Source organism: Sapajus apella, unplaced genomic scaffold (assembly GCF_009761245.1).
Source record: "Sapajus apella isolate SASKATOON/1434 unplaced genomic scaffold, GSC_monkey_1.0 scaffold37, whole genome shotgun sequence".
In the NCBI taxonomy this organism is placed as follows: domain Eukaryota; kingdom Metazoa; phylum Chordata; class Mammalia; order Primates; family Cebidae; genus Sapajus; species Sapajus apella.
Window position 1 is genome coordinate 22,193,416 of NW_022436977.1, and position 20,241 is coordinate 22,213,656.

The 20,241-nt window shown below is 43.0% G+C and overlaps 1 protein-coding gene across 4 annotated transcripts in view; it reads right to left on the bottom strand.

The window, feature by feature from the left end:
• The window catches only part of STARD9 (StAR related lipid transfer domain containing 9), a 151,991-nt gene that overhangs the window by 48,465 nt on the left and 83,285 nt on the right, over positions 1-20,241 (bottom strand). For 3 of the 4 annotated variants that reach the window (XR_004274972.1, XM_032297826.1, XM_032297827.1), the window contains 11 exons: positions 17,718-17,785; positions 16,363-16,460; positions 15,762-15,971; positions 15,476-15,573; positions 13,864-13,941; positions 13,350-13,421; positions 9,875-10,054; positions 4,161-4,212; positions 3,693-3,830; positions 2,693-2,775; positions 2,474-2,575 (listed from right to left, as the gene is read on the bottom strand). Coding sequence is in view for 3 of the 4 variants with exons in the window: in XM_032297826.1 (XP_032153717.1) it covers positions 2,474-2,575; positions 2,693-2,775; positions 3,693-3,830; positions 4,161-4,212; positions 9,875-10,054; positions 13,350-13,421; positions 13,864-13,941; positions 15,476-15,573; positions 15,762-15,971; positions 16,363-16,460; positions 17,718-17,785 (1,179 nt within the window). In the remaining variant the exon portion in view is untranslated. Of the gene's footprint in view, positions 1-2,471; positions 2,576-2,692; positions 2,776-3,692; positions 3,831-4,160; positions 4,213-9,874; positions 10,055-13,349; positions 13,422-13,863; positions 13,942-15,475; positions 15,574-15,761; positions 15,972-16,362; positions 16,461-17,717; positions 17,786-20,241 lie in introns of all 4 variants that reach the window. The other variant, XM_032297823.1, reaches the window with a different exon arrangement.

The following is a 20,241-nucleotide window of genomic DNA, read 5'->3' on the forward strand; positions in this document are numbered from 1 at the left end:
AATTCCTCTCTGGTCCAGATTACTACTGCAAGGAGAAAAGGAAGGCAGACTGGCAATTTCCCCTGGCTCTAGAGCTAGCTCCAGCTTTGCAGGCTCCTCAAGAACACTGCTCCAGAGATAAATGAGGGAAAGGAAGCCTAGGACAAAGGGAGGCTTTGGAGCCAACCACATCCAAGAGCAGAGGGAGAGACTCTCATGGACACACAACTACAAATCCAGACTGGGATCCCAGCTGACAATTTATATTTTTCTCTATTCATACAGGTTCCTCTCCCTGGTCCCTTTGCCCAATCACAGGCTTGAGTACCACACCACACCACCTCCACCAGGGATTGGCACAGATGCTGGCTATGGTAGTTGGGCAGGACCAGCCCAGCCTACAGACTCCTACAGCTGGTGCTCAAGAGTGGAGGCAGTGGGTGGGAGAGGCCTTGATTCTGAAATTCCTTCTTCTGTGAATGAAAGGACACATTATTGCATGTCTGAAAGGTCATGTCGGTGCCCGTGGGGCTAGAGAGCTATAGAACACTTTTAAAAGGCAAGAGAAGACCACAACACCATGATATACTCTGGGGTGAATAGGTCAGCTGGGTTGAGACAGGGGGACAGGAAAGAGGAAGGGAGGCAGGCTTACTGGCAGCAATAGGGGTTGTGGGATGTGTCAGCACTGTGCATATATACTTGCTTTTTCGATGTTTATCATAAGAATCCTTGGGAAAGAGATGACAGTATCGTCTTTTTAGAGGTAGGGAAATAGGCTCAGAGGTTCAGTGACTTGCCTAAGGTCACATAGCTTTTCTGTAATATAGCCAGGATGTGAACCAGTTTTGTCTGCTGCAATGCATCGTCTCCATTCTCACCTATTTAAGTTACAGTGCTGTTTTCTGTAAATCTCTTAACTCTCGGAACAACAGATCTTCAATGAGTCTTCCCAAACAAACCTTACCTAAAACAGGAGCTACTTTCATGACTTCACTACAAAAAAGTAAAATCGCTCTGACAAAGCAAAAGCTCTAGCCTCAGTCCTGAGTCCACCTTGTGTCACCTCTTCTACCTTACTCTCCATCCCATAGAGCTCTCAGTTACTCAACACTAGGATCATCCTTCATTAAATTTCTTTTGTAACGTCCTTCACTGAGCAACTCTCCTATGAGGACTTGTATGCTGTTCACGCTTCCTGAATCAGAGCACTTTTGCTCCTATATCCAACACTCATCACTGCCCAGCTCAGACATAAAACTATCTTCATCTGCCATCGAATGCTGCTGGCCTGAGGAAAGAACAGGTAGATCCTTCTGAAGAAACCATGGACCATCATAACTCTACTGAGACCCTGTGCTCAAGCCTCAGTGATGTCACAGGCACCAATTTCCCTGCTGAAGTTTTCTAAAGGAAATCTCTAAGGCAGAGGTCACTTTGACATACAGGAATAGAAGGACTCCCAGTACCAAACCTGCAAGGCATCTAGATATGGGGAGGGTGTTTTATGCAGAAACGGATGAAGTATGAAGTAGAAAAGTAGTTGCCATCAATCACATAAAATTCTGACTTGTCCAGGCGTGGTGACTCAAGCCTGTAATCCCAGCATTTTGGGAGGCCGAGGCGGACCGATCATGAGGTCAGGAGTTCGAGACCAGCCTGACCAACATGATAAAACCCCATCTCTACTAAAAATACAAAAATTAGCCGGGCATGCTGGCAGGCACCTGTAATCCCAGATACTCAGGAGGCTGAGGCAGGAGAATCGCTTAAACTCAGGAGGCAGAGGCTGCAGTGAGCTGAGATCACCCCACTGTACTCCAGCCTAGGAGACAGAGCGAGACTCCATCTCAAGAAAAACCAACTCTGACTTAACATCTCATGGTTACAATGCAGGCAAAGTGGGTGTCAGAGGGTAAAACCCAAAGATATTTTCATATTGTTTCTATAGTTCCTGCCCCTCATGCAGAATTCTGGTTTCTCGGTTATGAGAAAGAAAGGATTCTCAGTCACACACTATCTTTAAAAACTCCAAAAAAAAAAAAGCCATAAGTTCTGGAAGCTATGAGCTCACATACACTATGTGACATATACTATGAGCTCCCACATAAGCAGGCCAGAACTTAAAGGCATATATAGGGAGGTAAGGTCAGAATCCTTATCAAAGATATCCACAAACACATCACAGCTAAATTTTGGGGAGAGAGGAAAGCAGCCATAGGAACATCAAATAATATACTTCTTTCAATTATGAAAAAAGTTGAAATACCAAAGAGGAAATGAATGAGGGCCAAGACCACTTCCCTGCCAACTATAAACTTAGCAGCTAGTTCAGCATCATCAAATGATTTGCCCAAGTTGATTCAGACAAGGGTTCATTCAGACCTTGGCTGCAACATTAATCACACCCCACCCCCACTCCGATCCACGCTGTAGCGGATTAAGAAGCAAACCCAATAGGCTCCACATCAGTATGATCAGCTATTTCTTACTCTTCCTTCCAAAGCAAAGGAGAGAGACCCAGTCGGGAGGCAGTGAGATCTCCATCCAAGTCCAGCCATTCCAAGGAGCCACCACCAGCAGCAGCCTCTCCAACCTTGAACAAAGAAGAAAGCACAGTGAGGCTATCATCACCCACCCTCTCCTTTGTTTTTCCTGTAAAAATCACAAACAGGGAGGCTAGCAATAACCCAGAAAACACAGCCCTGCTAACCTGCCTTCGCTGCCGCAGGACAGCGGCCTCTGCTGGGTGGTTGAATCGGAACTTCTGTGCCTTCCCCAGGGTTATGACGGCTCCTGCGGCACAGGGACAAATGAGAATTCAATCAACAGCTCATATTTTGGAGTATATACTATGTGTAGGGAACTGTACTGTGAGACAAAGTCATGCCCTCAATAACTGATAATTTTGCTGAGTTGATAAGATATGTATTAATTCTGTATCTCACAGCACACATCTTGAATTAATAAATTAGACAGGAAGAACTCTAGTACTCCAAGGGAAAGGAAGTTGAGTTCCAGGTGGAGTAGTCAGGAAACACTTGATGGAACAGGAGGAATCTAAGTTCAGTCTCAAAGGACAGACAGAATTTGCATAAATAATAGTAGTGGTAATGATAGTAATAATGAATGTTTACTGAGTGACAAGCACACTATTAAGAACTATAACGTTCACTCAATCCTCACAATGATCCTACTATTATCCCCAATTTACAGATGAAGTAAGTTAGACTCAGAAAGTTTCCTAAGGAAACAGAGCTAATGAACACAGGTAAAAATTTCATAGACTTATTTTTCACTCCAAGACTTCGGAATTAAGGCTTGCTTATGGGAATAGAAAATCTTCAGACTTCAGGGTGCAAAGGCTGGGTGATCCTTTTTTTTTTTTTTTTTTTTTTTTTTTGAAACAGAGTTTTGCTCTTTTCACCCAAGCTGGAGTGCAATGGTGTGATCTCGGCTCACTGCAACTGTTAATTTTTGTATTTTTAGTAGAGATGGGGTTTCGCCATGTTGGTCAGGCTTGTCTCGTACTCTTGACCTCAGGTGATCCACCCGCCTCGGCCTCCCAAAGTGCTGGGATTACAGTTGTGAGCCACCGTAACCAGTCAGAGTGAACCATTTTTAGAGCCCGCTTCACTGAGTTCTCTGGGCCCATGAGACTGGAGCTGGTTCATCACTCCTTTTGGTATAAACAGGGTTGTAGATGGTCCTACCTTGGGTCAGACGGCAGGAGGCAGTGACCTCCCGGCCATTGACTGTACAGCGGGCCCCACGGGCAGGCCGGAGAACAACTACCCCACAGGCACTGGTGATAGTGCAGTGGTCTCTCTCAATCCACTGACCCTGAAGGACTATAAAAGAGGTGGTGGTCAGTTGGGTAGGGGGACAATCCAGGGAAACACCCTCTCCATTTCTGTGAGATCAGAATCCAACATCTGGAAGACCTCATACCATAACAAGACAGGAAAGGCTGACCTGAAACCACCCAGACCTGAAATCCTCCCACTGTGTGGGTCTCCCCCTTCAAGTCCCAGACCTGAAACCTAGCCCAGAAAGACAAGCAGTCCCTGAAAATTTAAATGATTCTCTTCTTCTCAGAGCATCATCAGAGTCCTCTGAAGAAACCTTTCAGGCACAAATATTTGCCCTAAAATGTTGGACTCATATGCTCTGTTACTTACCAATGTCCTGTTCCTGCTCTGAGTCAATCCTTCCTATTTTTGTTGTCCCTTCCTAAAGGGTGAAAAAAGCCATTTTGATGAGAATTAAAAGGGACAGAGCCTTGCCCTACAAGAAAGTCCATATTAGAATGTTCTCACTGTCTTCCCAGCCTTATCTTTTCCACTTCTCATCCCATCCCCGCCTTGTCTGTACCAGTTCTCAACTTCGGTCCAAGTTCTGACCCTCTGCCAACTCACTCTACAGCCCAGGAAGCCCCTTAAATGGTAAAGCTAAAAAATATACCATAAAGCAGCACAAGCTATTTGCAAAGTCCAACAAGAGTTGGCAAACTATTTTCTGTCTCATAGCCTAAAGTTAGGAAATAGTTACAACCACTGGTCAGAAAAATTCTCTAGTCTGAGAAAGTACATGCAAAAGCATGGCTTTTTCCTAAGGGGTAAAGGTTAGTGTGGTTCAAGTTTGATCCAGTAAGTCTCAAAGAAACAAGCATTTTGCAAAGACTTATAGAAACACAGCATTTTTACCTTCTTGGTCCACAGATGAAGTTTAATAGACACCAGATTCTAAGAAGAGTAAAAGCATAAATAGGAGAAAAGCACCTCTAGAATAAAAAAGAACTGAAAGAGAGTATAAGAGATGAGAGGGAAACTGGAGTTAGTATAAATCAATCAGCTGATTAGTTGAAGACAAGGCCTTTTAGACCTTGGATTATGGCAAATTTGCTTAAGACCACATAGCTCTGTTAGGAAAAGGCAGCAACATGGCAATCATGATGTTAAATTTTAGATATATTTTTAGATACATCTTTATCATTTATTGACTAATATGTCCTAGGCATTATGCTGAGTACTTTATGGAAATCATATTATTTTATCCTTTAACAACTCAAAATATAGCTATTACCATCACCTTTTTATTGATGAGGAATCTGAAGCTCACAGGGGATAAACTGACTGACCTACCCACATACCAAATAGGAGAGCTATGATTAGAATTCAGGTCTCTTTGGATCCTATGCTCCTGCAGGCTTTTCTACCTTCACCATAACACCTCCCCAGTAAGGAATTTTTTTTTTTTTTTGAGATGGGGTCTCACTTTGACGCCCAAGCTGGAGGGCAGTGGTGCAATCTGGGCTCACTGTAATCTCTGCCTCTCAGGTTCAAGCGATTCCTTTGCCTCAACCTCCCAAGTAGCTAGGACTACAGGTACCCAATACCACGTCCAGCTAATTTATATATTTTTAGTAGAGATGGGATTTTGCCATGTTGGCCAGGCTGGTCTTGAACTTTTGACCTCAGGCGATCCACCAGCTTCGGTCTTCCAAAGTGCTGGGATTATAAGAGTGAGCCACTGTGGCCGATCAGTAATGTTTTTAAGGAGACCAGATAATTCCCCACTAGGCTTCACCATCAACAGCCAGAGCAGGGAGGTCCCTGACACTCCTCCAAAATAGCTTGTGAGAAGGAAGAATCCTAGCAGTAATGAATGAGGCTCTGTCCTCACTGCATCCCCCTGTCCCTCCTCTCTGCATCCACACAAACAGCCAGAGCCAGTCTTTTCTGCTCAGCCACTGACGACCACAGCAGTCAATAGATGCTAGCCTCCACAAACACGGTCAAACAGAATCAGAGGGCAGTTCAAGGAAAAAAGGTCAAAACTTTTCACGTGAGTTCAGGAACAGCCCTTCTAAAAAGATAAAGGCTACGGTACATCATAACTTCTAGATTTGCAGGGTAGAAATTACCAAAAGAAGGTGATGACATCTCAGATAACAAGCACTGAGCTGGCTGACATCTGTGTTTGCTGCCCACTCTGCCTCTTTATGTAGGGAGAGTTAGTGGCACAAAGGCAATTATGAGGATGAAGTCCAGCATATCAGTTGTGAGAATTCACTCACAGTGGTGGCAAAAATATTAAGGGAAAATAATAGAGAAAGTTTATAAAACATAGTCTCAAACCCTTTAGGTCTAAGGGTTTTTTTCATAGTTTCAGTAAAAGTTTTGGATAAAGGCAGCCTAAATCCCCCTCACATTTAGTTAATAAGTAAAGCAAACAGTTAGGGTATGTGGGGAAGTTTACCCAACTAACTTATTTACTCATGTGGTCTTAAAACTAACCTTTGAGCCAGATGGCCCTCTCAGGGGGAGGTTGGCCAGGGATTTTTCTCTTTTTTTTGGAGACGGAGTTTCGCTCTTCTTGCCCAGGCTGGAGTGCAATGGTGCGATCTCAGTTCACCACAACCTCCGCCTCCCAGGTTCAAGTGACTCTCCTGCCTCAGCCTCCTGAGTAGCTGGGATTATAGGCAGGTACCACCGTGCCCGGCTAATTTTGTATTTTTAGTAGAGACAGGCTTTCTCCATGTACATCAGGCTGGTCTCAAACTCCTGACCTCAGGTGATGCACCTGCCTTGGCCTCTGAAAGTGTTGGGATTACAGGTGTGAGCCACCACACCCAGCTAACCAGGGAAATTATCCAGTAATGGTGTTTGCTTTAGGCATCAAAACCCATCCTTTAATCTTTTACTCTAGTGGTGTTACTTCAAGCCTTTGTAAATTAAACTTTACTAAATAAATGCAAGTCTCACTGGCTGGTGAAGGCCACAGGCTATCTCTTTACAGCATTCTCCAAGGAGTCTGTAAGTGGCCACAAACCCTCAGCCACGTTGGTAAAGCATAATATCTGTGTGTCAATGTACTTTATTCACCCATTGCTGAGCCAAGGTCTGCAAGACAAACTCCCACAGGTAGTAACCCCAACACTAGCATCCAACTTGGCAAGAAAGCAAACAAACAATCAACAACAAGAAACAGAATCTTGGGCCATTACTGTTAATACTATTACCTAAGTCAATAGCTAAACAAACAAACAAAAGTTAGGGAGAGAGTACATAAAATGCAGAAATGCCAGGATTAGAACTAGACTAAAATCTCATCACCGAGGTCCACTGGAAATACAGCAGGAAGGGAGTAAAATCCTACCTAGGCACTGACTAAGCAATGAAAATCAGCAATCCAGAGGGGCATGGGGGCTCACACCTGCAGTCTCAGCACTTTGGGAGACCAAAGTGGGTGGATCACCTGAGGTCAGGAGTTCAAAACCAGCCTGGCCAAGATGGTGAATCCCTGTCTCTACTAGAAACACAAAAATTAGCCAGGCATGGTGGTATAATCCCAGCCATGCAGGGGGTTAAGGCAGGAGAATCACTTGAGCCCAGGAGGCAGAGGTTGCAGTGAGCCAAGATTGTGCTATAGCACTCTAGCCTCCGCAACAGAGCAAGACTCCGTCCATCTCCAAAAAAAAAAAAAAAAAAAAAAAAAAAATCAGCAGTCCGGGCACAGTGGCTCATGCTTGTAATCCCAGCACTTTGGGAGGCCAAGGCAGGTGGATCACAAGGTCAGGAGATTGAGACCATCCTGGCCAACATGGAGAAACCCCATCTCTACTAAAAATACAACAACAACAACAACAACAAAATAGCTGGGCGTGGTGGCGCATGCCTGTCGTCCCAGCTACTTGGGAGGCTGAGGCAGGAGAATTGCTTGAACCCAGGAGGCAGAGATTGCGGTGGTCCGAGATTGCACCACTGCACTACAGCCTGGGCAACAGTGCGAGACTCCATCTCAAAAAAAAAAAAAAAAAAAATCAGCAATCTTCAGATGAGGTCATCATTCATCTCCATGTCTATGGTTCAATCTAACAGTCATATCCTTTAACTCTCTGCTGCTATCCTAAGCTCTGCTACTTGATTTCTAGCTTCAACTATTGACTCCACATCCAATTCATATATCAGATTAGTTCTACTCAAATACTGACGATTTTAATCAATCTGATCTCTTCCTGACCTCCAACTTCTCTCTGTGGTTCTGACTAATGGGAGGATCTATACAGCCATTTGGTGTTTAGTTCTATTGCTAAGGTAAAATTGTGAGCCACTTCTGCCTCAGGCACTTTCACTAAGAAAACTTATGCTCCATGTACCAGAAAATAAGCTACTTTAAATCTTCTGTCAGAGGAGTTCAGTCTCCGACAACTTCCCAAAGGGCTTATCCTAAGAACACCGATGAGCTTTGCTAACATCTCACTTCCATATGCTCTGCAGCACTAGGAAGGAGTCCAATTTCTCCAGGGATAACAGCAGCATTACATATTCCACAGAAACTCTTTGTTCTTTTTAAATGTCCACTGGGGATAATAATGAGAATGAAAACCAGATTTTCAGTGAGCACAGGGATTTTGAGCATGTGAAGTATGTTCTGCCATTCACAGGAACTGTCCTCCCACAGTAGAACAGTGATGAGAACAAGATAAAAGACTCTATCTACCATAGGTCACCAACTCTCAAAACCACTTCAATCAGAAATGAGGACTGGCCTCCAGGTGACACAGAGCCAGGTCCTGTCTGGAAGCCTTAACTTCAATCTTTTTCTAGATGGATGCCTGTCATCCCCTCTTCCCCTACCATCACACCACTCTAGCTCTTTGGGCTCTCCCTATGTTTTAGCTTTCCTTTACCTATTTTCTCTCTGTCCTTTTCCAGGTAAATGTAGTGATGGAGAAGTGGGAGGCATACTTTGTTAATTTGAGGTTGAATGAAATGGGGAAGTATCAGAAGAAAACTTTCAAATCTTCTGAATTCTCCCTTTAGTCTCTGAAAGCCACCTTTTCAAACATTATTTTTATTTTATTTATTTATTTATTTTTGAGACAGAGTCTTACTTTGCCACCCAGGCTGGAGTGCAGTGGCGCAATCTCAGCTCACTGCAACCTCTGCCTCTCCTGGGTTCAAGTGATTCTCCTGCCTCAGCATCCTGAGTAGCTGAGATTACAGGCACCCACCACTGCACCCAGCTAATTTTGGTATCTTTAGTAGAGGAGGGGTTTTGCCACGTTGGCCAGGCTGGTCTCGATCTCCTGAACTCACGTTATCTGCCCACTTCAGCCTCCCAAAGTGCTGGGATTGCAGGTGTGAGCAACTGTGACCAGCCTGAAAGCCATCTTTGAGCAGTCTGTATTTGTAAAGCTTAGGAGCACTAATAATATCTTGAGGTTAGGGTTTCACTCTCAATGACTGTACCCCTGTGCTTCAGGAAGCCAGAAAAGAAATATGATAAGCATCATTCTTTTTTTCGTTTGTTTTAGACGGAGTCTCCCTCTGTCGCTCAGGCTGGAGTGCATGTAGTATTGTGATCTCGGCTTACTGCAACCTCTGCCTCCCAGGTTCAAGCAATTCTCCTGCTTCAGCCTCCTGAGTAGCTGAGACCTGCCACCATACCCAGCTAATTCTTTGCATATTTAGTAGAGACAGGGTTTTACCATGTTGGCCAGGCTGGTCTTGAACTCCTGACCTCAGGTGATCCACCTGCCTTGGCCTCCCAAAGGGCTGGGATTACAGGCATGAGCTGGTAAGCATCATTCTTACTTTAAAATGAAGAAATTTAGGCACAGAGAACAAAAGTAAGTTATATAAGAACAACAGTAGCAGCAGTTGAAAAACAAATGTTCTGATTTCCAGTCTTCTGCTCTATACATACAAAAGCAAAACAGATCACAATTTGTAAGGTAGACCAGTTTCCTGAGAACAAAACTGAAGGCAGCTCTGTGGCATCTGACTTGATTTCAATTCATAGAAACCTGGCTGCTGCTCCTAGCTTTTCCCTCCTTGACTTCTGGGGCCAGTGGCTTAGGAAGAAAAGGATATACCAGTCTCCTCACCTTGAGATGATACAGCACAACACCTGTGCTGAGCACATCATCCTCCAAGGCCATCAAGTGTGGCAGGCTGGAGTCGATGACCACCCCAGCCCTCCTCCTGTTGATGTCCACACTGTAATGCTCCATGAGAGCCTGCCAATCATTCCACTTCTGGGTCCAGTCTTTAGTCAGCTGGTCTATCTGTGGAGGCATAGGAGGTGATCTGAGACACTCAGCATGGGGAACGTACTAAAGGTCAGAAGTCATTACGACCTATTTGTATTTCCCCTGGGTACTACTTTCTTATGATCCTCACAGATACTATTCATAAAGCCCCACAGAAGCCCTTGTACCTCCTTCAACTGGACGCTGTGTTTTCCAACTTTTCTTCAATAAGCAAGTGTTACTTTTATAAACAGAAGCCCCCTCAATAAATGTTATCTTTAAAGTTTTCTGCAATGAGCATATATTGTTTTTATAATTAGAAAAAACATGTTATTTTTAAAAAATCAATTGGGATGTTAAATATATTTACAATTTCTCTTTCCCCATCCCACTTCTATATGACTCATACTTGGAAATCCTTTTATGACCTAACACTTCTTTCCCAAGGTACAGTACCTTAAATTATCATATAAGCTTGCACATGGCTCACAGAACCACAAAGCACTGAGAGGAAATTCCCCAGGTGGAACTAAGACTATATGGAACCTGTCTGGAAGATTATATAATAATACAATAAAAACAATAATAACAGTAAAATACTGTTTACTGTGTATTAGGTACAGAGTTTTAAAAGTAAATATGCCCAGGCTCAGAGGCCCTAAGCTAAGACCGCCTTAGGGACATGTGCAGTGTTAAATGTAGGTCCTTTTTCTTCTTTTGCTGGAAATGGATGCCTAAGCAATGAGCTTATCCTAGGAGTGGAAGAACTGAGGAAGCTCAGAAAAAAAAAATTAGATTTAGGTAAGTACTTCTCTCATAAAGGGAACACTTTTAAAAAATCATGCCAGATTTAGGTATAAGAACTTTACGTACCCTAGAAACATTATTTTAATAATCATTGAGTTGAAGTTTGGAAACCAGGAAACTACAGGGTACCTGTAAAGGGCTGGGTTGTGTACGGACCCCGGGATTGGTGAGCGGGATGGCACTATGGCTTACAGTTTAGCCAACCTGGCACAGCTGCCCCTCTGCCTACTCCTATGCTGCTTAAAATTACCTGCTCCTACACTGCCTAAGATCATACAGCAAAGAAGGGGCAGGTTCGAGTCCAGCTCAGCTGGCCTGCATAATGCAAGAATGCTAATGAGTTTGGAATGATTTTGGCTCTTCTACTTCATCTCTTAGTATAGAGGGATGATATTTTCTGAACCAAAAATCAAAATACATGACTGAAGGAGGAATTTTTTTTTTTTTTTGATAAGAGTCTCACTCTATCACCCAGGCTAGAGTGCAGTGGTGCAATCTCGGCTCACTGAAACCTCTGCTGCCTGGGTTCAAGGAATTCTCCTGCCTCAGCCTCCTGAGTAGCTGGGGTTACAGGTGCTTGCCACTGTGCCTGGCTAATTTTTGTATTTTTATAGGGACAGGATTTCACCATCTTGGCCAGGCTGGTCTTGAACTTTTGATCTCGTGATCCACCCGCCTCAGCCTCCCAAAGTGCTGGGATTACAGGCATGAGCCACCACGCCCTGCCTCAAGGAGGAATTTTTTTAGAGAAACTTCTAGATGTGTGATTTAGCCCTGACGTTTAGTTAGGGTAACAAAATGTGAACATGGCCAAGATACTTTAATAACATATAAGGATGATGCAACAGAATATTGAAAATGAAAACATTTGGTTGTAGGATTTAAATCTAACCCATTGGCTGGGTGTGGTGCCTTATGCCTATAATCCCAGCACTTTGGGAGGCGAGGCAGGTGGATTACCTGAGGTCAGAAGTTTGAGACCAGCCTGGCCAATGTGGTAGAATCCTGTCTCTACTAAAAATACAAAAGAATTAGCTGGGCGTGGCAGTGGGCTCGTCTAATCCCAGCAACTCGGGAGGCTGAGGCTGGAAAATGGCTTAAACCCAGGAGGCAGAAGTTACAGTGAGCTTAGATCACACCACTACACTCCAGCCTGGGCAACAAGAGCAAAACTCCATCTCAAAAAAAAAAAAAACAAACAAAAAATAAATCTAACCCATCAACAACAACAAAAAACTGCCCACCATTTCTTCCTTTTAAATGTCTCTGGGGTCCAGGTGCAGCGGTTCACACCTACAATCCCAGCACTTTGGGAGGCCAAAACGGACAGATCACCTGACGCCAGGAGTTTGAGACCAGCCTGGCCAATGTGGTGAAACCACATCTCCACTAAAAATACAAAATTTAGCCAGGTGCAGTGGTGGCAGACACCTGTAGTCCCAGCTACTTGGCAGGCATAGGCAGGAGAATCGCTTGAACCTGGAAGGCAGAGGTTGAAGTGAGCCTAGATCATGCCACTGCACTCCAGCCTGAGTGACGGTGAGAATCCCTTCCAAAAAAAAAAAAAAATGTCTCTGGGAATCACCTTTATTCTACTTTTAAAAGTGTCTTGTCCTTGCCCTCACTGGGTTATAGAAGTCTCCTTCCTGGCTGGTCCCCTGCTTCCAGTCTTCTTCCCACCTTTCAATTTGCCCTGCATACAACTATCATATTAACTTCCCAAAGATACTCCTTTATTATGTCAACTGATTCAAGAAGCTATTAATCCTGTTTACACAAAGTTCAAACTTTAGTCTAAACCTGCCCTAACCTTACCTTCACTACCGTCTACCATGAACACCCATTCTAACCAGCTTAGTCTTTCTCACAGTGTGTGCTTCCACGTGGCCTTTCACATCCCTTCCTCTTCTCCCAGGTTCAAGGCTTAGCTTATGTTCTCCCTCCCTCACCCAGTGCCTTACCCTCTTCTCCCTATCTAACAAAACTTCAAGGGCTAGCTCCAGGTCAGTTCTCTGCTTTCCAACACCAACACATAATGTCTGCTCTGAAAATCCCAAGCCATAATGATTTCTTCCTTTCCTAGACTCTTTTCATCTAAATCACATGGTTCATGAAACACATCATTCTCTAAATTTGTTTCCAATTAGACTGCAAACCATGTGAGGGCAGGGACTTCTCTGTACCTCTTGCAGCATCAAGCTGAGCACCTATTTCATCCTCAAACAATGAATGCATCTTGGTTGACTGATTTACAGACAAGAAAATAGTCTACCCCATCCCAGGCTACTCTCAATATCCAAAGGACTTATGAATCTCTCAGAGAACAATACTGAAAGTCTGAAATCCATTAACAGTTCCCTAGGTGAACACATCCCCTGGTTAAGGCTTAAAAGAAACAAACATTGTCTTTAAACTAGACAGCTCTTCTCTGCCCCGCCAAGCGAGCAACCCTATCTAGCCACAAGTAATACAGGGAGCTCCCAAGGTGATGTAAAGCACAACTAAGTCCACCCAACACACCCACCTTCAATTCATTTTGGAGAACCAGCTTCTTCAAGTTTTCATCCTTTTCATCATTCAATGAAGTGAAGTTTCTCTGCACAAAGACAGAGATGTGCTTTGATATTCTCCTCGTCTGAACTTAAGGCATGTCCCACCCTTACACTTGTGAAGAAAGAAAAGATGCAGATAAAGGAAAGACTTTATCATTAAGAAATAAATCAGGAACCTAAGTATTTGGGCTCACATTGGTACAAAGAAGGAAAATTCAAAGAAATTTTCCTGAGATGGCCCTATTCTCCATATCTGCCCACACAGGGCAAGGCTCATTCAGGCATAAGACAAGAGATGATAAAGTGAAAAAATGTGCACACCATCCGAAGCTACACAGAGAAATGTTTTGTTTTCGCTCCTGTCTCTTCTTCATGAAAGTCCATTGAGAACATGGAATGGAGCAGAGCCCAGAGTCTATGGAGAAGAAAGGAGGCTCAGACAGAGAACTTCACTTAAGCATGGAGAGGTTCTTATTGTCTGCATACCAGTTCAAAGCTCAGCAGCAGGGCTTTCAGTCTTTCAATCTCTTCTCTGAGTTCTCTAATCAGCTTTACATTTGCATCCTGAAACACAGAGAACTCAATCACCACTGATTGAAACCAAGTCCCACTCAGCTGTGAAATGCTATTTGCAATTGGCTTGGAAGAGGTGGATTACTCTTTTGGAGTAAGCTCTACAGTGGCCAATCATTCTCAAGTGTGATCCCAGGACCTGCAGCATCAACTTCATCTAAGAACTTGTTAGAAATGCACACTTTGGCCCTCCCAGACCTACTAAATCAGAAACTCTGAAGGACTGGGGCCCAGCAGTGGGCTAACAAACCCTCCAGGTGATTCTGATACACAATAAACTTTGAGAATCATTTCCCTAGGACAGGTCAAGCTGGTAACACAAAAGCCAGGGTGTATACAGGTAGTAGGTGCTAACATTCCTGTATTGTGACTAAGCCTAATACTGCCTAATTACATTGTCTTTTTAAAACAGTCTACATATGGATTATGTGTGTGTATATGTACATATATCTATACATATGTACATATATGTACATACACACACATATATGTATGTATACATATATACACACACACATACACATAGTGTGTCTGGCGACCAGGTATGATCCCTGCTCTGGAACTTTTCATTGAAATTGTGAAGGAATGTTTGGAAAATTCTCATTTAGCTTTCAAAAACCAATGAATAGTTCTGTGTGGGCAGAGAAGAAAAGCAAGTGAAAGAACATTAAAGGATAAAACAAAAGCCAATGAATTCCTACACTCTCCTTTTAAACAGCGAAGTCACAACAATTTGCATACCAAAAAAACACAGACAACTGGCATTAGAAAAAAAACAACCACAGGCATAAGACAGGGTACCTTGGCTCACACCTGTAACCCAAGCACTTAGGGAGGCTGAGGTTGGAGGATCATTTGAGTCCAGGACTTTGAGACCAACCTGGGCAATATTGTGGGGCCTTGCCTCTACAAAAAAAAAAACTTTTAAAATTAGCTGTGGTGGCACACACCTGTGGTCCCAATGCCTCAGGAGGCTGGGGTGGGATTATTGCTTGAGCCCTGGAGGCTGAAGTTGCAGTGAGCCATGATAGTGCCACTGCACTCCAGCCTGGGCAACAGAGCAAGACCCCTTCTCAAAACAAACAAATACAAAAACTCAGGCATAAATCAATGTAAATTCGAAATAAAAGCAGAGGAGACAAACTTTTTAAATGAACGTTCTTATACTGAGCCATTACTGCACCACTGCACTCTAGCCTGGGTGACAGAGCAAGATTCTGTTTCCAAAAATAAAATAATAAAAAATAAATGACCTTTCTTAGAGTGGTAATGCTAAACTAGGGAATCTTAAGTGGAATGGCATTAGAGAAGTATCTACAATAAGTTATTCATAAAAGGTTACTGAATAAAGGCAGTAGAGATAGGAGAGAAGGAGATGACAGAACAAAGAATTCTACACCATCATCATTTGGAGAACAAGTCTGGCAAGTTGAGGTGAGTACAAAGAGAAAGATCAATGAGAGAAAAAAAATACAGAGAGCTTTGTGTAAACTATACCAGACCAGGACTTCTGAAAAGGTCTCACCTCATTTACTCGTGGCTTGTTGATAATGTTTTTGGCACTGGATGCATATCTCAGTGTGCTCATGGTCTCACTGTAGCTAGTGTGTGCAGGAGACACCGCTGAGGTAGAAGGAGAAAGTTTAAAAACATGCCAGTCCCATCCATCCCAGCCTTTAATCATTTGCCTTGCTACTACTGCCCATGCTATATAAGACCCCTGATGAAATGAGAAACCTGGGTGGTCATGGCCCTTTCTCTAAGACAGAGTACCAGTCTCAACACAGATCCAGCTCTGGCATCCCACTCACTGGCAATCATGATGGTTTTAGAGTTCCCTCCAAGGCTGTCCTTCAGCAGCCAGGTCAACACAGAGTCTCGGTATGGGATAAAAAACTGCCTTCGGGAGGGTGCCCCTCCACTGCTGGTCCCAGAAGGAGAGCTAAGGATCCCACTGTCACCACCATTGCTGACTGAGCTGTTGAGGCTCTGGCAGCTGCTGAAAACTTGGGAGTTCTGGGCTTAAAGACAAAAAAAGAAAATGGAAGAAAGAAGGAATTATGGAGCAAACACACTAAAACAAAACAATGGTTGGATAAGGCAGGCTTAAGTATCATATTTCCTAATCCCTTTCTGTATACAATAGGATATTTTAGATATTTCTAAAGACTTTAGACTCATAATAAGAAATGATTGAGCCACATAATTTTTTAGACTCCCCTCTTTTGGAAATGATGGTAGTAGGATAGTATTGTACTCTAAAACCAAGGACAAGTATAATTTTTTCATGCCCCAAAACCAGAAGGTAACCTTATCAAAAGGAACCTTGTGTCTACTTTATTGTGACAAAACGAAAACATAAGTTATTTTCCAAAGTCTCCCTCCCACTGCCATCATCTATCAGCAAAATACCTAAGGTGGAGATGACAATTCCCAGAGTCACAAGGGACTTGTTGATATTGGCTCCTTCAGTAATCCGGTCCTTACAGTAACTGGGATCTGCTCTTTCACTAAAACAGTCAATAAAAACAGAAACAAAAGCAAACAGGACACTACCTTTATAATGCTGTTGAAAAATACTATCCATTATACTGTACATCATGCTGTAAAAGACTCACATAATAAATTCCTTTTAGAATTCAGTTTCAGAAAAAAATGTTACAATGAACTAGGCTTTTTCTGTTTCTCAGACAATAAAAATCAAATAATTCATTAGGTTTCTATTTTTATTTTGACTGTCAGAACACTTTATGCTAAATGTAATGCTCATTTACAGTAATGATATTAGCATGGCTTTTGGGTATATTCATGTCTCCTCTATATTGTCTTAAATTCATGTATTCATACTTAGCTCTATGGTATTTGTGTCATTAACTGACAACAGTTTTGAATTCTGTTTTTTTTTTTTTTTTAGAGACAGTCTCTAGTGACCCAGGCTGGAGTGCAGTGGCATGAACCCGGCTCACTGCAACCTCCACTTCCCGGGTTCAAGCAATTCTCCTGCCTCAGGCTCCCGAGCAGCTGTAACTACAGGCGCGTGCCACCAGGCCCAACTAATTTTCTGTATTTTTAGTAGAAACGGGGTTTCACCATGTTGACCAGGCTGTTCTCAAACTCCTGGCCTCATGATCCATGCACCTCAGCCTCCCAAAGTGCTGGGGTTAACAGGCGTTCACTCCCACCAAACTCACTAATAATCTGATTTACCTAATTTAAGGTATAGGTATGGGAAGTTTTAAAAGGTCCTCAGGTGGCCAGGTGCAGTGGCTCATGCTAGTAATCCCAGCACTTTGGGAGACTGAGGCAGAAGAATCGCCCAAGGCCAGGAGTTTGAGGCCAGCCTGGGCAACTTAATGAGATGTTGTCTCTACCCCCCCCAAAAAAAAAAGCTAGATGTGGTGGCACATGCCTGTAGTCCCAGTTACTCGAGAGGTTGAGGCAGGAGGGTCACTTGAGCCAAGTAGTTCAGGGTTACAATGAGCCATGATCATACCACTGCACTCCAGCCTGGAGCCTGGGCAACAGAGTGAGACTGTTTCAAAAAAGAAAAGGTCCTCAGGTGATACAATGTGCAACCAAGATTGAGAATCCCTGATGTGGAGGAACTTTTCAGCCCCTAGAAAATAACTTCTTAACCTAGCATTCAAAGAGTTTTCTTTTGTAATATTCTCAGGATGACTGAAATGTGAAAAAGATTGGAACAGCTTATTCCCTGTAAAACAGGCAAGAACAAAAGTAATTCCCCTTAGCTTTGAAATCCTAATTACCTGCCTGCTAGGTCCACAAGGTTGATCTTGCTAGCCATTTCAGAAGGGAGGTTGTTCTCCAGGATTGCCTAGGGGAGAAAACACAGCCTGTCACTTAGAACGATCTGTACTGTTTTCCCCTTAGACAGTCTTCTCATGAAGGTGATATTTTGGATTTTTATCCAATTCACTCAAACAAATCTGTATTCCAATGAGATGCAAACCAGATGCGCTCTCACTCACTGACAGATAAAATCAATAGAGCCCTGGATCATCACTTGAAAAAAAAAAAAAAAGCCAATCATGGTGGCTCACGCCTGAAATCCCAGCACTTTGGGAGGCCGAGGTGGGTGGATCACAAGGTCAGAAGTTCAAGACCAGCCTGGCCAAGCCGGTGAAACCCCGTCTCTACTAAAAATACAAAAATTAGCTGGGCACAGTGGCAGGTGCCTGTAATCCCAGCTACTCAGGAGGCTGAGGCAGGAGAATTGCTTGAACCAGGGTGGCAGAGACTGCAGTGAGCCGAGATTGTGCTACTGCACTCCAGCCTGGGTGACAGAGTGAGACTCCATATCAAAACAAACAAACAAACAACAACAAAAACCCCACCAGCAGGACTTAAAAAGTAAGGAGACAAACTTCCATGAAGTTCACTGAACACAACTTTCAGTGGCATCAGGATTTCAGTACAATTTACCACGCAAATGCTCAATTCCCTCCCAGGGGCCTCTGATTCTTATTAGCAGAGAGCCACAGCATGTGGGTATGGCCTCTTGCTAACCTCAGTCACAGCACCTTAACTTTCCAAGACAGAAAGTCTGCCCTGTAAGTTCTATTTAGTGGCATCCAGCCCCCAACAAAAGACTACTCTGTCCCTACCCCAATTCAACGTGGGTTCTGTTATTTTGTTTGAAAAATTGTTAATGTTTTTTGAGTTTTTTTTGAGATGGAATTTTACTCTTGTTGCCCAGGCTGGAGTACAATGGCACAATCTTGGCTTACTACCACCTCCGCCTCCCAGGTTCATGTGATTCTCCTGCCTCAGCCTCCCAAGTAGCTGAAATTACAGGCATGCGCCACCAGGCTCGGCTAATTTTGTATTTTTAGTAGAGACAGGGTTCTACCATGTTGGCCAGGCTGGTCTTGAACTCCTGACCTCAGGTGACCTGCCCGCCTCAGCCTCCCAAAATGTTGAGATTACAGGCGTGAGCCCCTGCACCGGCCAGAAATTGTCAATGTTATACATCATTAATCAAATGTAGTTTTAGAACATTTCAAATAATCCCCAAATCCCTCAGATCTTTGCAGTTAATCTCTGTTCTCATCCCCAGTTTGAAGCACTTAAATTTCTATGTCTATTAGTCTGCCTTTTCAGAATATTTCATATAAAGAGACTCATACAATGTTTGGCTCTTTTCACTGTACATAATTGAGATTCATCCATGTTAAGGCATGCATCAACAGTTCATTCACTTTTACTGCTGAGTAGTATTCAATTGTGTGGATATAACACAGTTATCCATTTGCCTTTTGATGGATATGTGGTTTTTTTTTTTCAATTTTGGGGTAATTACAAATAACACAGTCTTTTAAAAAATTTTTTATTTTTTTCAATTTTATTTTTATCTGTTTTCATTTTTAATTGAAGTCCAAAGCAAAATAACACTGTCATGAATATTTATGTACATCTTTCTATGGATATTTCTCTTGGTCATGTGCTAGGTGTGTATTTAACTTTTTTTTTTTTTCAAGATGGAGTCTCGCTCTATTGCCCAGGCTGGAGTGCACTGGTGCAATTTTGGCAATCCTCTGAATCCCCAGGTTCAGAGGATTCTCCTGCCTCAGCCTCCAAAGTAGCTGAGACTACAGGTGCCTGCCATCATATTCAACTAACTTTTTAGTTTTAGTAGAGACGGGGTTTCACAGTGTTAGCCAGGATGGTCTCGATCTCCTGACCCTGTGATCCGCCCACCTCTGCCTCCCAAAGTGTCGGGATTACAGGTGTGAGCCACCACGCCCAGCCATATATTTAACTTTTTAATAAACTGCAAAACTCTTTTCCAAAATTGTTATACCATTTTACATTCCCACTAGTAGTACAGTGTAAGAAAACTCCTTGTTTGATAATTAGTATAATTTTAGCCAAGTTAAAAGGTGGGTAGTGGTATTTCATTTGATTCTAATTTGTATTTCCCAAATGAATAAGGATGTTGAGAATTTTTTCAAGTATTTAACTGGCACTGGCATATTTTGTTTAGTGAGATGTCAGCTCAAAATTTTTGCCATTGTTTTGTTTTCTTATTATGGTGTTTACAGATATATTCTGAATATAATTCCTTCATCTGATGTTTATCAAGTAAGTTCTACCTATCTGTTGCTTTTCTTTTCTTTTTTTTTTTTTTTTTTTTTTTTTGATAGGGAGTCTTCCTCTGTTGCCCAGGCTGGAGTGCAGTGACACGATCTCGGCTCACAGCAAACCACCTCCTGGGTTCAAGCAATTCTCCTGCCTCAGCCTCCCAAGTAGGTGGGATTATAAGTGCGAACA